The 15,258-nt window shown below is 39.0% G+C and overlaps 1 protein-coding gene across 3 annotated transcripts in view; it reads left to right on the top strand.

Annotated features, from left to right (window-relative positions):
- LOC130923279 (inositol polyphosphate-5-phosphatase A-like) overlaps positions 1–15,258 on the top strand; it is a 370,235-nt gene that overhangs the window by 319,128 nt on the left and 35,849 nt on the right. For all 3 annotated transcript variants that reach the window (XM_057848875.1, XM_057848873.1, XM_057848874.1), the window contains exon 12: positions 4,710–4,783. In XM_057848875.1, the coding sequence (XP_057704858.1) occupies positions 4,710–4,783 (74 nt within the window). The remainder of the gene's footprint in view (positions 1–4,709; positions 4,784–15,258) is intronic.

The raw sequence follows: 15,258 nt of genomic DNA, 5'->3' as shown, positions 1-15,258 counted from the left end.
TGTTCGATTTTGCATAACAAGAAAATCCCGCTTATTTTCTCTCAAACCGATTTCTTGGCAAAATAAAAATAATGACAAATGACAAAAAAGTATTCGGAATGTCTTCTTTTTAAACATTTCTTTATTAGAACTGAAAGTGCCAGTGAATTTAACTTTTGTTAATACAGTCCTCTGGGATTAATAGCATTTTATTAATACAATGACTCCAGCTGTTCTTTATTAAAGTGATAATGAAAGAACAAAGTGCATATACCATTTGAAACAAAATGAAACATCAGAAAAGTAGTCAATCAGTCAGTCTTCCAACCAGCTAGCCAGCAAGTCATTCCAGTCATTCAGGTGATGTAGGTAGGCAGCCAGGCTCAGGGTGATGTACTGTCATATTTCTCTCTAGTCTTACTTTCGTACATTAATGATTAGTGCAAAACTGTCACTCAGTAATAACAATATGCAAGGTGGCAATCACCTTGTCTAAACAAACAGAAATATGCACCCCAGTGAAGCTAACGAACAGAATGATCCCTTAGGTAAGCACCTCATCTTTACAACAGACGTCTAGTCAAACACATTAATGGCCAATGAACAATGTGCATATAGGTTAAATTTTCAAATTTAGACCTATGGATTTTGCCAAAATATGTTATGGCCAATGAACAATGTGCATAAAGGTTAAAATTTCAAATTTAGACCTATTGATTTTGCCAAAATATATTATTGTATTAAAATAAAAACAACATGGTATACTTTTAGTTACTATAATCTAGTAGCAGCAATCTTGACAGGAAAACAAGACAGAGAGACAGACACACACACACGCGTACAGTATGCTTTCATACTTGTGGTGTAGTGACGCTATATTGCTGTCTGTCGTTGTGATGTCCATGAAAGTATGCAGAGGAAGTAAATAAAGAAGTGTTGAACGTTTCAAGGCTGCATTTGTCAATCCCCTGCAGTCCTTCCATATACAACAATACTTTAAGTACATCATTAGATAATACACTTACTCATGGCATTATGCAATTTGTTTCCACAGTGGCTGGGCAAAAGTTGTTCTTGTTGCTTAAGACGCCACGCTCGTGAGAGGAAGCGGAAATGCAAAGGAAACTACGGCGGCTTAGATAAACCACAATGCTGCGGTTTTGAAAATCGAACGTACCAATTTGAACGTTTTTAACATTGTTTTAACGAGAAAAGTGTTTCGGTTCAAAAACGATTAATCGAACAGCCTTACTGCTTTATATGATTATTACACAATACCAAATGAACAAAATTGTAAATTGAGAGGACTTACTGTACATAGTGCTTCCAAAATATTTCACATTCACCATTCACACACACATTCATACACCAATAGGCTGTGCTTCCGCCATGCCTACTGAGAGAAATTTCGGGTTCAGTGCCTTGCCCAAGGTTACTTCAACAGGATTGCAGAATTGGCAGTATAAAAAAATCAAAGCTTCATTTTTCAAAAGAAAGATTACATCGTATTTATCCTGACACATCACCTACTGTATATGGCTAGGTTCAGACCCCAGGTCTTAATGCACAAATCCGATTTTTGCGTGTTTTTCTGACTTGAGTGAGGCATTAACATGACGGTCTGAACGGGACAAGTCGCATAGAGGTGGACTACTTCAAAACCGATCTGGGTCACTTTCGTATGTGGTTTAAATCCGATCTGGGCCACATTTTTCCTGAATGTGTCGGTGGTCTGAACTCTCAATTCTCCCAAATCAGAATTCATGCAGCAATTACGTCAGCAAAGAGCGAGAGCGGCAGGCAGGACGGCAACGATGTAGCTGTGCATTAGTAGCGCTTAGCTTGAACTACGCAGGAGGCAGGCTTGACCACAGTCATTAAAAAAAAAAAAAAATGAATAAAAGGATAAGCCTGATAATGCTTGATTTTCTTTCTGTGCGCCAAATGAGCAATATTTCAGTTAATGCTTACATGGCCGAGTCTGGGCAAATTGGCGCACACATATAAGGTTTATGTGTGTGTCATGCACGCATAGTGCGTGCATGCGTTCTATCACCCCATATAAACTTTGAATATAAAACTAAATGCAGATTATTAATGTCTGTTATTTGTGTCCTCCTTTTGGAAAACAAAATATGATCACCCTGGAATGACGTACAGCCAGCATGTGTAGTCATTTGTTTTGATGCTTCTGCACATGCGGGTCAGTTTGCTCAGCGCGAGTCGGACTGCGAGTTACTGCGCATGCGTAGTACTTGAACGGGCTCATTGGACAAATGCAGTCTGAACGGGCATGCCAAAAAAACAGATAAGACAAAAAATCAGAATTTGGCATTAAGACCTGCTTTGTGAACCTAGCCTTAGTGATAAATGCAACATTTCAGTTGCAACGCATCTTCATTGGTATGTAACATGCCCAAAAATGTATTCATTCTTGACTTATACTGTGTATTTGGAATTATGTCAGAGGTCATTGGGATTTAAATCAATCAGACTCTATGTTTAATATTCTCGGGGTATCGGAAGAAGTCTTTAGGAAATTGAGCAAAACACGAGTCTTCTTTCATATGGTCTCATTATAGCAAAAAAAAAAAAAAAAAATTGACCCAATGGAAGAGTAAAAATGTGACAAAACATCTAAACTGTGGTTGGAAAGTACTCTATAACTGGCACACATCATTTTGAACGAATAAGGTACTCCTTAAAAGGAGAACTGCAACAGTTTGACCAGACGTGGCAACCCATCAATCTATATCTTGGAAAAATGGGTACAACTTGCCACTTATGTACCGTATTTTTCGCACTATAAGTCGTGTTTTTTTTTCATATTTTGGCTGGGGGTGCGACTTATACTCAGGAGCGACTTATGTGTGAAATTATTAACACATGATATCATTTCACATGTTATTTTGGTGTTTTGGAGTGACACTAATGGTTTGGTAAACTTGTTAGCATGTTGTTTATGCTATAGTTATCTGAATAACTCTTAATAGCTATGGCCATGTTCGCGTTCTGCCTTTGGCAATGTGTGTTCAATTGTATTATTGACTTTATATTGAAATGCATGCTCTTAGTTTGTGGTGCTTTCACGCCCACGTGGGGGCGCACTCGCACTTGTTTACGTGAAGAAGAGCGCTCACACGCCAGAAGACTGACAGCTACGTAGCTTTGAGTGAGTGGGCGAGTTAGCGAGAGAGAAACACGGTTGCGAACCTACGTTCATTGTTTATGCTTTTAAAATATCTCTACAGAGGCAACGCCTGTGTGTATCATCTTTTCTGTTGTTGTTGTTGTGTGTTTTCCACCCGCGATAGGACACTTAGAGCCAGTTGTTTGGTTGTTTGAACGATGTGCTAATGATAGCGAACGCATGCTAACCGGTTATGTCATTGCTGTAAAAGCACCTAATTATCATCTATTTACGTTGATTCGAACCTGTTTGGTATCGAGGACCAAATTGATTCAGCAAATTATACGGACGTCCAGCATCGTCATTTGGGAGTTCGCTGTATAGCCAGGACCGAGCCGTAGCGTCCTGGTGAGGACAGTATATTCGCATTTCGTTGTTCATGCACTGTACACTGTACATTTATTCAGCATGTTTTTCTCTATTATATTTTTATATTAAATTGCCTTTCAAGATGACATATCTGTTCTATGTGTTGGATTTTATCAAGTAAATTTCCCCCAAAAATGCAACTTATACTCTGGTGCGACTTGTAGTCCGAAAAATACGGTAAGAAGGTTTGAATCAGTATTGAATCAGACTGTCTTTTGTTTATACTTACTTTGTTTTTTGTTTTTTTGCTTAATCTGAGTGTTGTACTTCAATCGTCTTTCTCTGTCTGTATTATCCATCATAAGATTTCAATAAAAAGAAACGTACAAATATTTTACTAAGACAACACTGCTAATTGGCTTCCACTGAAGGCAATAGACATTCATTATAAATGGGAGGGTTGGCAGTGAATGAAAAAATGTTAATTTGCGGCAACCCTCCCTGTTCAAATGGATTAGACATCTACTAGTGATAAACTCATTTAAGCAGTTTTAATTTACAGTAGTTTTTACCAGCCACGTGATTAGACTTTCATCGTCAATGAGTTAACAACTATTAGATTTGTGGTCAATCACCCTGCATAAAAAGCATTCCAGTGATCATGAATGGTTAATATCAAGTGTGCTGGAAAGTCAGCATCAAGTTCAAACCCAGGCTTTGGCTTTCCCGTGGAGAGTTTGTTCCTTGGTCTTTCCACAGTAACATTGGCCAGATGTATGATTGAGGGTCTGTCTCCATCTGTCAGCGCTGCAATTGTGCCCCGCCTCGTGCCCCACGTCAGCTGCGATAGGCTCCATGTCCCAGTGACCCTGCACAGGATAAGCAATAGAAATAATGGATGGATAGTAATCAATCAAACAAGTCACCAATGGATTTTCTTGTTATTGAGTAGTTTGTGTCATTGCAGCTCTTCTATCAGAAAAGCTGTCAAAGATAAAAATGTAAGTTGTCATTGCCTGTCTGTTTGTGAACACCCACCAGGTTTCCCAAAGTCTTAATATTGACACGTCCTGTAGTTATCTGTTTTGAAGGTTTTGAGTAGCTTTTTGTTGTTGTTTTTGCATAGTTCCCCTTTTTTTGCAGATCAAGATCAAATGTAATTGAACTTTCATTTTACTGTTTGTCTCTCTGGGCATCCTCTTACAGTATTTGTTGTATCTTTTCACAACAGCTTTTAGAGTACGACAAAGAACTGTCAGTGTTCAAGGACCAACTGCATGAATTGGAAATATCTTTCCCACCCAGGTATGGACACACACAAACACACACATACACAACAGATGTTCGTATAGTCCTGCTTAATCTTGATCTTAAATCAGCTTCTGAATTTTACAGGTGCAAAATTACGTATATAGTCAGTTTGCAACTGTCTTTGAATGCATTCAAATTAAAACAAGCATTAAATCAAAAGTAATAATAATAAAAAAAAAACATATTCCGAGAATAAATCAAGTGAAAAGGACAAATCATAGGTTACAATACTGTTTTCATGATATTAACATTTTGGTAACTAGTTATTTGACAGTGGCGTCATAAGACTTTGCTACCGTAAGTCCGTCATAATTATGACATGACATTGTCATGAGCATTAATGAATGCTTATGAAACATGTCATCGAGAATCATCCGGCAAATTTTGTGCTAAGTCCGTTTATGTCCAATTCACATCTTTTACATCCATTCAAAAGTGACATAATTGTAAACAAAATGAATAGGTGTTACAAACATTGACTCAACTCGACATTAGTACTCGATAAATACTGGATACGTGATACTATTTTGGATACTACGCAAATATCAAACAAATGTTTTTTTATGAACTCTTTCATGGCAATTGACAATGATAGACCTTTAATCATGTGGCTTTTAGTTCTATAAATGAGTTTATCACTAGTTCACGTCTAAGCCATTTGAATTGCGAGGGTGGCAGTCCTGTTCGCTGCCAACCCTCCCACTTCAAATGGGTTGGACGTCTAGTACAGTCTATGACAGCCAAAACGTCATTAAGGGAAATGCAAAGAAAAGAAAAAAAAATTGTTTAAATTCATTTTTTATTTTAATTTGTTGATATTGTGACAAATTTATTTTACCAATGCACATGTCATAATGACAAATAAAGTTTGCTAACTGCAGAGTTATATTTTAGTTATTACATTGTCTTAAGGTGTTTAAGTGTTAATACTGTATTAAGCAGAACTGAATACACAATAAATCCGTGCTGCCATTGAAATCCTTTATTGCAGCATCAATTTCTGAATACATGCACTGTGCTTTTTAAATTTGATGTACAGTGATCCCTCGCTACTTAGCGCTTAGCTTAGCGCTTCATCGCGGATTTTTTTTCAGTTAAAAACAAACTGTATTTGTAAATGTTAAGAAATATGCATGTGTACCTGTACAAATCATTTTCTTTTATAAATATATATAATTTATATTATAATTATTACGTTTGCAGTGCTTAAAAACCATTTATTAAAATATACCTATTAGAATTTGCCTTGTTTTATATTTTAGGGAAAAAGGGGGAAAAACATGTTTTATATGTATCTCTTTTCAATACTGTTAAATCTGAACAAATATGTTGAACATGCCCCCCCCAAAAAGATTATTTAAAACAAAAAACAAAAAAAATTATGTAAATGTAAATAAGCTCTGCCTCTACATCGTGGAATTCCGCGAGGGGCTGTCCCCAATAACTATGAAAAATGAGGGATCGCTGTACGTACTTCATTCATTTCAGTACTAAAAGTCGTTCTTGGCAATCTGAATATACTCCTCAATCCACAATGGAAAATGTAACAAACGTATTGCTGCCGAGCTAAATTGCCCACCTTGACAAACATATGACGCCATACTTAACACTAAAAAAATTTATTCAGTATTTTTCTGAATTATTTTCAGGTATTGCATCTTTCTTTGATTGAACCAAAACTGTTCCTGTGTGTGTAAATTGTCTGGATTTGTCTGAATTCTCTATATGGGATTAATATTCTGTCTCAGTGGAATTTGGAGCATGCGGTCTCCTCTCTTCTTTCTTCAAACAAATGCATTTGCAATTGGCCCTTTCAGAGGAGAGGGAGGGCAAACACGCTGTCGGCGTGGAAATATGTTTCGGGAGCAGTGCGTTAATGGCGCTTGACCTTTGCCGTTGGTTGTGACTCAATCAGTGCAGATAATGAAACGATGTAATCAAACAATAATTACTTGATAAACTGCTCGGGTGGCAGGCGCAGGGCTACGGGGATTTTATTCTGTGTGTGCGTGTTTGTGTGTGTGTGCGAGAGAGAGAGAGTGAGATTGAAATAGAGTAGTTATTAGGCGCCTTTTTTGTCTGCTCAGTGTCTAATTTTTTTACTGCGTTACTGTGTGTTCTAGCGCATGTATGTGAGAACCTGAGACCGACTAGGTGGATGTGTCAAGGTTCTGCCGGTCCCTGTTTTTTAAATGACTCTGTGTCTTAATCAGGGGCCCCATTTACATCACTTTGCATAAGTGACACGAGGATTTATTGTCCTTTTATACTGGATGACATTTGCACCTATCCATATAATACTTAATCATCTTTCCACGGGGAGGAATGACTCTGCCGCTGTGTTGGAATACAAATGATTTGCTCATACTTGAGGTGATGATGAATCAAATAGATGAAACCCAAGAGCAGCACATGAAATTTGATTTGATCTACTCTGTGTATGTAACAAACCACATCATTGTCAACCTTGTAATGGGTCGCAGTGGCCTAGTTAAACTTAAACAGTCCCCTCCTCCCATTTCTATTACACTTATACACACTCATCATCACACATTCTGGAACCCCTCCTCCTGTCAGGTCCGCCTTGTGCTTCTTGAGCAATCAAGCCTCAATGATTGTTCTCCATCACATAGTCTGCTCCAGACCAGCCCCTCACCATCTGTGAAGTAATTACTCTTTTTAGTGGTGGCCATCAGAAGACAACCTCACTGAGGCACACACACGGCTCACTTTTGTTCAAATCTATAAATCAATTCTATTCACAAACATTTCATCTGCAGGTGAAGTCTGTCTGTTTGAGGGTGCCAAAAGTCAGAAAGTAAGTCAGAAAGATTACACAAACACATTGAACGGTTTCAGTGCCATAGATCAGGGGTCCCCAACCTTTTTTGCACCACGGACCGTTGTTATTTGGGTCTTTTTTACATGGACCGGTCCTCTGACAAATTTTGCAACCCATCAAAAATTTCAACGATGCGGTTCTGCGCATGCGCGTAACGTTAACCATAGCCGCGAAAATGCGCAAATGTAGCGATTCCAAAGTAAACACTTCAAACTTTCTTGAAAGAAAGGAATATTAACTTACGTTTGATCATGGACTTGTAGAAAAGTTCTCCTCAGATAAATCCTGCCATGTAAGCTGCACACAACAACTTCACACCGCTCTCACCATTAACGACTTCGCCTTGTCGTTAAACATTAATTAAGAAGCCCGCTTCACAAAGATACGATGTTGGAAATTGTAGCAAGGTTTTCAATGCTCTTGTAGCGATGTCAGGATATTCCAGAATGACTTTAATCCAGAACCTCTGTAGAGTTGTTGTCTCAAATGTACGTTTAATAAGGTCGCCGTCATTTGCTATTTCTACAAGTTGATCTTCCTGCTGCTCAGACATGCTCAAATCACTCGGTTTATTCACAAACGGGTCACAAATCCACTCCTTTGCAGTTCATGGGTCTTCGAGGTTGTAGGCTCGTCAGGTGCCCTTTTCGCCGTAAAAATATCTCCAAAGACGTCTGTTTTCCAGTCATCTTCGCTCGTGTAGAGGCTAATTATTTCCGGGAACAAATGTGCTGCGCCCGCGGCCTAGCAATACATTATTATCGAGGACAAGCACACATAGATATATTATATACACAAACAAGATGTACTGCTAGCAGTCCAATCAGTGGATTTCTATGACGACATTCTAATCTATCCCGTAGTATTATATCTAGAGTAGACAGGGATATTGGTGTGTTAAGCAGGGGCAAAGGGTTAATTCAGCCAGAATGCGGTCATTATTAAATTATTATTTCTGTGTGGCCCGGTAGCAAATGCGCCACGGACCGGGACCGGTCCGCGGCCCGGCAGATGGGGACTCCTGCCATAGATGATGATAGCCGTCCAACCATGTGTCTCTTTTCATTCTTCTGGCCGTGAATTTTAATCACTAGTAGACATCCAATCCAATGTTCATTCGCTGTCAGAACTCCCACTTCAAATGGATTGGACGTCTATAGCTGTCAATTGCAGTCAATGATTTCAGATTCTGGCTCTGCTGACTTGTTTGTTGCTATAGTAAAAATGAGATGACGGATGAAACATCTCTAGCGATTTTTTTTAATAGAGTGGCACCTCTACTTACGAGCATCGCTACATTCAGAATTTTCAGGTTAAGACACACCTCAACAGGAAAATATTGCCTCTTGTTACGAAAGAAATTTCTGGATATGAAAGGCAAAAATACAGTATGGCTGGTACTCGCAGCTCCTAGAGTTTAATGAACGTAACATACTGTACTTGTAGCTGCTCTGCCATTGGCTATTGCCTAGCATTCCTGGCATCCAATTGGCTAAGAGGGGCATCTACTGTATTGGCCTTTTCACACGCATATCCATGGATATTCCTGTGTAAGGTGACGCGGGATTTACTCGGGTCATTGCTTTCACGCACGTAGAGATGTCCCGAGAATGACGCGTGTTGGACACTTTCAAATACTTGTCCCGTGTTGCCCACTGGCGCTTTCTGTGTGGGGAGGGCTGCCGGCGCGATTTTATAACCTGGACATTACGTCATTTTTGTTCGGCATCGGCTGTCACACATTGGTCAAATCGTGTTTTGTGGAGGGAGCGTTCCCGATGTCATACCTGCAGCCAATTCAAGTTCATCAAGACTGTATTTAAGCCCAGGCAATCCAAGAGAAGGGTGGAAGGAAGAATCCCGCTGGCTTTGTTTTGTTGTCTTATTGACTCTCTGCCTACCGCTTAGGTTAATATTTTATTGATCCCCGTCGACATACTTTCACGGACGCATTGTGTAATTCCCCCTTTTCAGTGATCGGGTGTATTTTTGTATTTAATAAACCATTGAACGCATCTCTCCGTTGTTTTTTGCTTTGAAGTACAACCTTGTTTCCACAGTAGTGGACCCTAACATCGGGAACAAAATAAACCACACATTTTCAAAGATGGAAGATGGACTCTCTTCCTCGGTCCTACTGTCACGGACGCATTGTGAAATTCCCCCTTTCCAGCAATTGCGTGTATTTTTTTAGTCAAATCTTTTTAATGGTTTTAATTGCGTGTATTTTTGTTTGAGGGACACCAGCAGGAAGAAGCTCGCTCTCTCTCCCCTCACCTCAGGCCGCACAGAGTAAGAAAGCGGCCGCGGTGCGCACGGAAGTCTCGGGCGCAGGCCTGGGTAGAGCCGCCGCGGGTGCAGATCTTGGTGGTGGTTGCAAATATGTATTTAATAAACCCTTGAACGTGTCCCTCCATTGTTGAAGTAACGATCGGCCTGCCATGATATTAACGTCATCAGCCATCGTGCCGTGACCCGGGAATTTAATGTCTGCTTTCACGCATACCGGTTCCCGGGAAAGTCCCGGACATGATACGAAGACACGACCCATGAAATGTCCGCCTAATCTCCATGTCAGTTGACCCGGGAAATTGTTTTCACATACAACTGCTGCATGGTTTAATCCCGCGATATTCCCGGTGTTTCGGAGTGTGTGAAAGGGGTTTATGTGTTTTTTGCGTCCTCTTCATTCGCCCCTCGTGTTACGACTGCTTTGTGCAAGTGTATTAACTTTTATTCTTGGTTTTTTACATTATGCACAACTCTGATTGTATGTTCTGAAGTAGAGGTACCACTGTATAAGTCATGGGTGGGCAAACTATTCCACAAAGGGCCGCAGTGGGTGCGGGTTTTGGTTGCAACCCATTAAGAGGACACCTTTTCACCAATCTGCTGTTTTACAAGTGCAATCAGTCGATTGCTGTCAGGTGCTTCGCATTTCTGCTGAAACCGCATTGGTTAAACTATCTGTGCTGGGTCAGTTGGAACAAAGACCAGGACCCACTGCGGCCCTCGAGGACCGGTTTGCCCACCTCTGGTATACGTAATATTTACACCAGAGGTGTCCAAACTATTCCACATAGACGATACAGTACCTTTTCACCAAACTGGTGTCTTACAAGTATAATCAGTTGATTGCAGTCAGGTGCTGCTTGTTTCAACAGAAACATCATTGGTTAAACTGTCTGTGCTCGATTGGTAGGAAAAAAACAGGACCCACAGTGGCCCTCGAAGATCGGTTTGGACATCCCTGATTTACAGTGAAAAAAACAACAACTTGAATTTACAATAAAATAATGGCAGCTGTGGTTGCCAGATATACAGGTATACCATTAAAAAAATCAGCAAAACAGTAAAATGATCATTGTTCAGTTGACAACAAACTACTTTAAAAAGAAATATTTTATTATAGTTTATACAGTGTATTAAATACAGAGGTGGGTAGTAACGTGTTACATTTACTCTGTTACATTTACTTGAGTAACTTTTTGAGAAAAATGTACTTCTAAGAGTAATTTTACTTAGCCATGCTTTTACTTGAGTAGATTTGTGAAGAAACGCTACTCTTACTCAGCTACTTTGGGCTATACTAGTCGATACATTTTTTTTTTTTTTTTGCAAGAGACGCCAACAGTGGCGCTACTAGTTTCAACAATAAGCTGTCACAACAATAATCACATGACTCCATTATACCAATCAGACTAAGGGGCAGTTTACATGGCGACTCTGCGACACAAAGACGCAATGACTGAGTAGCGGAATTGCCTCGCGTGCATATGGTGTCGGCGGAGACGGAAGGCGAAGACGAAAAATTCTGAATCCTGCCTCGAAAGTGGAAGAATTCGATTGCGTGGGATTGAGGGGGGCTTGCTTCGCATGCATATCAAAGGCTACTGCCGCGCCGGACCCGCGCCAATAACGTCAGCACTCGTACACGTCACATTGGGCGTGCGCAGTGGTGCTATTTAACATTAAAAATTGCAAATGGCGGAACGTCGGCTTCAATTTACTGTTTTAATAATATTTTAAAATTTAAATATGTTGAATGTTTCCATTTTTGTGCCTTTTGGAGCAAAAGGAAAATGCCATTGCTTCGAATGGGCGGGCATGTTTTCTTCCGGGCTGAGAAGCTGAGGTCAAAGTGCATCATTCGCTGTCGCCTTGTAAATCTGCACTGCCCCCTAGGGCTTGACTTGAATACTACATTTTTTCATGTGGAATTGCGACGTTGTTCGAATGAAAACGAAACCATGTAAATGCACATTTGAAATTTTTCGTCTTCTTGGAGAGTCACCATGTAAATGGCCTCTAAAGCTTGCCATTCTACGATCACCTGGCCTGGTCAATCAATTACATGGCGTTTTTAAAGCACCGTAAAAAAAAAAAAAAAAAAAAAAAAAAAGCATTTGACATAAAGCTCTGACATCAACATGACTCGAAAACGTGGATTTTAACCTCTCTCACAGTTTTTATTTGCCACCGTTTGACCACAGAAAACCTGAGGTATGATCCTTTTCAGTTTCATAATACGAAATATGTTTTCTACACTAGAGGGCACTCATGCTTTTTGGACGAATGATGCTTCATTTCTGTTTTTTTTTCTCTCTCGACGGAATTCAATGATTTTTTTTTTTTTTTTTAATCGTTTCTAATTTGGTTATGTAGTTGGCTACAGTCTTCTCCTTCAAAGTATAATAATAACAGTTCATATGGATAACCTTGTGCTGATAAAAAATACCATTGTTTGAAAAAAACGAACAAAAACATCATAAGCAGTTACTCACATTGTTACTCATTACCTGAGTATTCTTTTCACCAAAAACTTTTGTTCTTAAACTTAAGTTCATTTTTTGTATGACTACTTTTACTTGAGTAAAATTATTTTGAAGTAACGCTATTATTTGCCTACACTACCCACTTCTGATTAAATACTTTATAACTGTTGTTCTACATGAATTGATTGTAAACAGTACAACTGGTTTTCAGTACCTCAGTAAATTTGAATGTATATAGTTTTTTTCTTATGCATCCCTTCAACATTTGTGTTTTGATGCTTATGCATCCCTTCAACATTTGTGTTTTGATGCACATCTTTTGATTCTCAAATATTGCCTGTCAAAGTTGTTGCTGACAACTATAAGTACTTAAGCATAGAGGTGAGGAATTTACCCACGACTTGCCATTACTGGTCCTGGAGCCAGTCTACTGCCATGCACTGATCAGCCACAAGGCCACATACACACCAACACTTAGAGTTTAAGGAGAGAGTACACTCTATGTGCCATCACGCTTTTTTGGCTACATAGATTTACCCATTGACTTGAGTTTGTCATTTCCATGTCTATTTGCAAGACGTACGCTCTGGGTGGAGCAAACTTTGAAAAGTAGGCGTTTCCTGTTAAAATCTGTACCTGCGTTTATTCGCCCAGCAAGTTAGTTCGTTATAACCATAACCAGCCATTAGATCATTATCTTCATATGAGTATGTTTTTGTAAATGTATGGTTTTACTGTAAATGATGGTAAGCTTTTGATTTTCATACATAAATGATGTGCATGTGTATAAACATGTACTCTATATCCCTCAGTGCCACAGCATCTCTTATTATATATAAATGTATTCATGCATTTTGATTGATTTAGAGGAAAGCTTTTAGTATTCCTATGATCCAATTTATTTGCCCCTTTTTTGCACAAAATCAATGCAAAAATTAAATCGAGAGCCCAACATCAGGGGGGAATGCAGTGGAAAATGAGAGCATAGTAGAAGAATGTATTCTGCCTCTAACATGGTTAGTCGAATGGGCTTTGAGAAAGATTTTGAGTGACATTGCCCAACAGCACAACTCTACCATGTGGGAAATGATGAGTGATTTCAGGGAATGAAAATGAAAGTTAAGCAAAGCAAATTGAAAGGAAACATGGAAAAAGACATAATAGAAATGGGACTTGCACGGTTTGAAGACGGAAATACGTAATGTGGATAACGCTTTATAAATGTACTACTCAAAGTAACTCTGGCATAAAACTGAATAAATTGTTATTGGAGCACAGAACAAGAGATGTTGAAACATAAGGACATTGTTTTGTGAAAAATTCTGGCAGGAGCAGAGCATTAAAAAATATATGAAAGTCACGGCACAGTGCTTACAGCATATGATGTGGCCTTAAATAAATCATCAATATGTGCTTGAATGGTACCTAAATGCACATGTTCCATTTCATACATCATAAATGCTGCACCTGCTGGATAAAATACCCGAGTAGTTTATTTAAACTTTTGTAATATAAATATTTTATGATAATAATAATTGTTATGATATACTTATATGATAATATATGATATATGGATATATGAAAGGCACACGAATGGCACTCGTGTCTTGTGTGGGTGTTTGTCAAGTCTAGACATGAATGAAGAGAAGAGTCGAACATTGCTCTGAGGTCACAAGGTGAGTGACTTGAAGCTTAGTGAAAGTGCCCCCTAAAACTGACCTGGTCATGTTAGCTTACTTTTTTCTGATGCTAGAGACAAGAAAGAAGGTGCCGTTGTGGCACTATTTCTGTTAGAATCAACTTGCCTTTTTGGAAGAAATATATGAGTAATCACCCACATGGCTGTCTGCCAATTTCTCAACTGCTAATTAAGTGTGCTAATGAAGTGGAGTTCCTGAGCAGTGAAGGTTCCTTAAAAGTGGTGATTTACACAACAGTGTTTTGTAAACGAAAGCATTGCCTCTAAATTTAGTTAAAGCATAGTAAGAAGACAAAGTGCACTTTTCTGCAGTACTATCACAGGTCAGAGCAGGTTCGTGCATGACTAGGTGCAACTAGGCACATTCAGGTAAATAAGAATGTCAGTGCCAGGATTGGCGATCAGGTAGCACAGAATAGGATGTTAACCTATCAACACTTACAGGGGATTTTCATAATACTGGGTTCTCCACCTCACATTGCCATAACTGTGAACACCCCACCCGCTTCTTACATTGCCGGAACTGTGGACACCCCACCCGCTTAATCATGTTTTTTTTCAACTTGCCTTCCTTCATCGTTCTCCCTTACCTGGCGCCCTACATGGTGTCCACGGGTAGATATCATTAGTTCACGATAGCGCTACTGTTGTTTTTGCCAGCCTTTTTAATTTTGGTCTTAGTCTTTTGGACGATAATGCTTACAAGGCTTAGTCATATTTTAGTCATTTCAAAATGTGTTTGTCTTCATCTAGTTTTTGTTGATGAAAACTCAAGACTAATTTCGCCTAGTTTTAGTCGACGTGCACTAAAAATGTTTTTGACTGTAAAATTAAAAAGTTTACTCCAAAAATAAATGAATAAAAAAATAAAGGTTTTCAACTATCATATTTCAAATGAACATTGACAGAAGAGCACACATTGTAGCGTGTATAAGTATAATATACAGTATATAAATAAGGACTACGGCAACTTGGTGGTAATACTTGGTGGTAAATCCCTCCTTTATCGCGGTTAATGGGGACCGCCGCTCCCCCAGATAATCGAAATCTGCAAATTTAAGGTGTAGCTTATTTACATTTTTAAAAAAAAATTTTTTTTAATTTTTGGGTCTTTTTTGGTCTGTTCAATATATTTATTCATATTTAGCATTGG

This window comes from Corythoichthys intestinalis, chromosome 10, assembly GCF_030265065.1.
Source record: "Corythoichthys intestinalis isolate RoL2023-P3 chromosome 10, ASM3026506v1, whole genome shotgun sequence".
Lineage (NCBI taxonomy): Eukaryota > Metazoa > Chordata > Actinopteri > Syngnathiformes > Syngnathidae > Corythoichthys > Corythoichthys intestinalis.
Note: the sequence above shows the minus strand (reverse complement) of the source record. Positions and strands in the feature narration are given on the sequence as shown.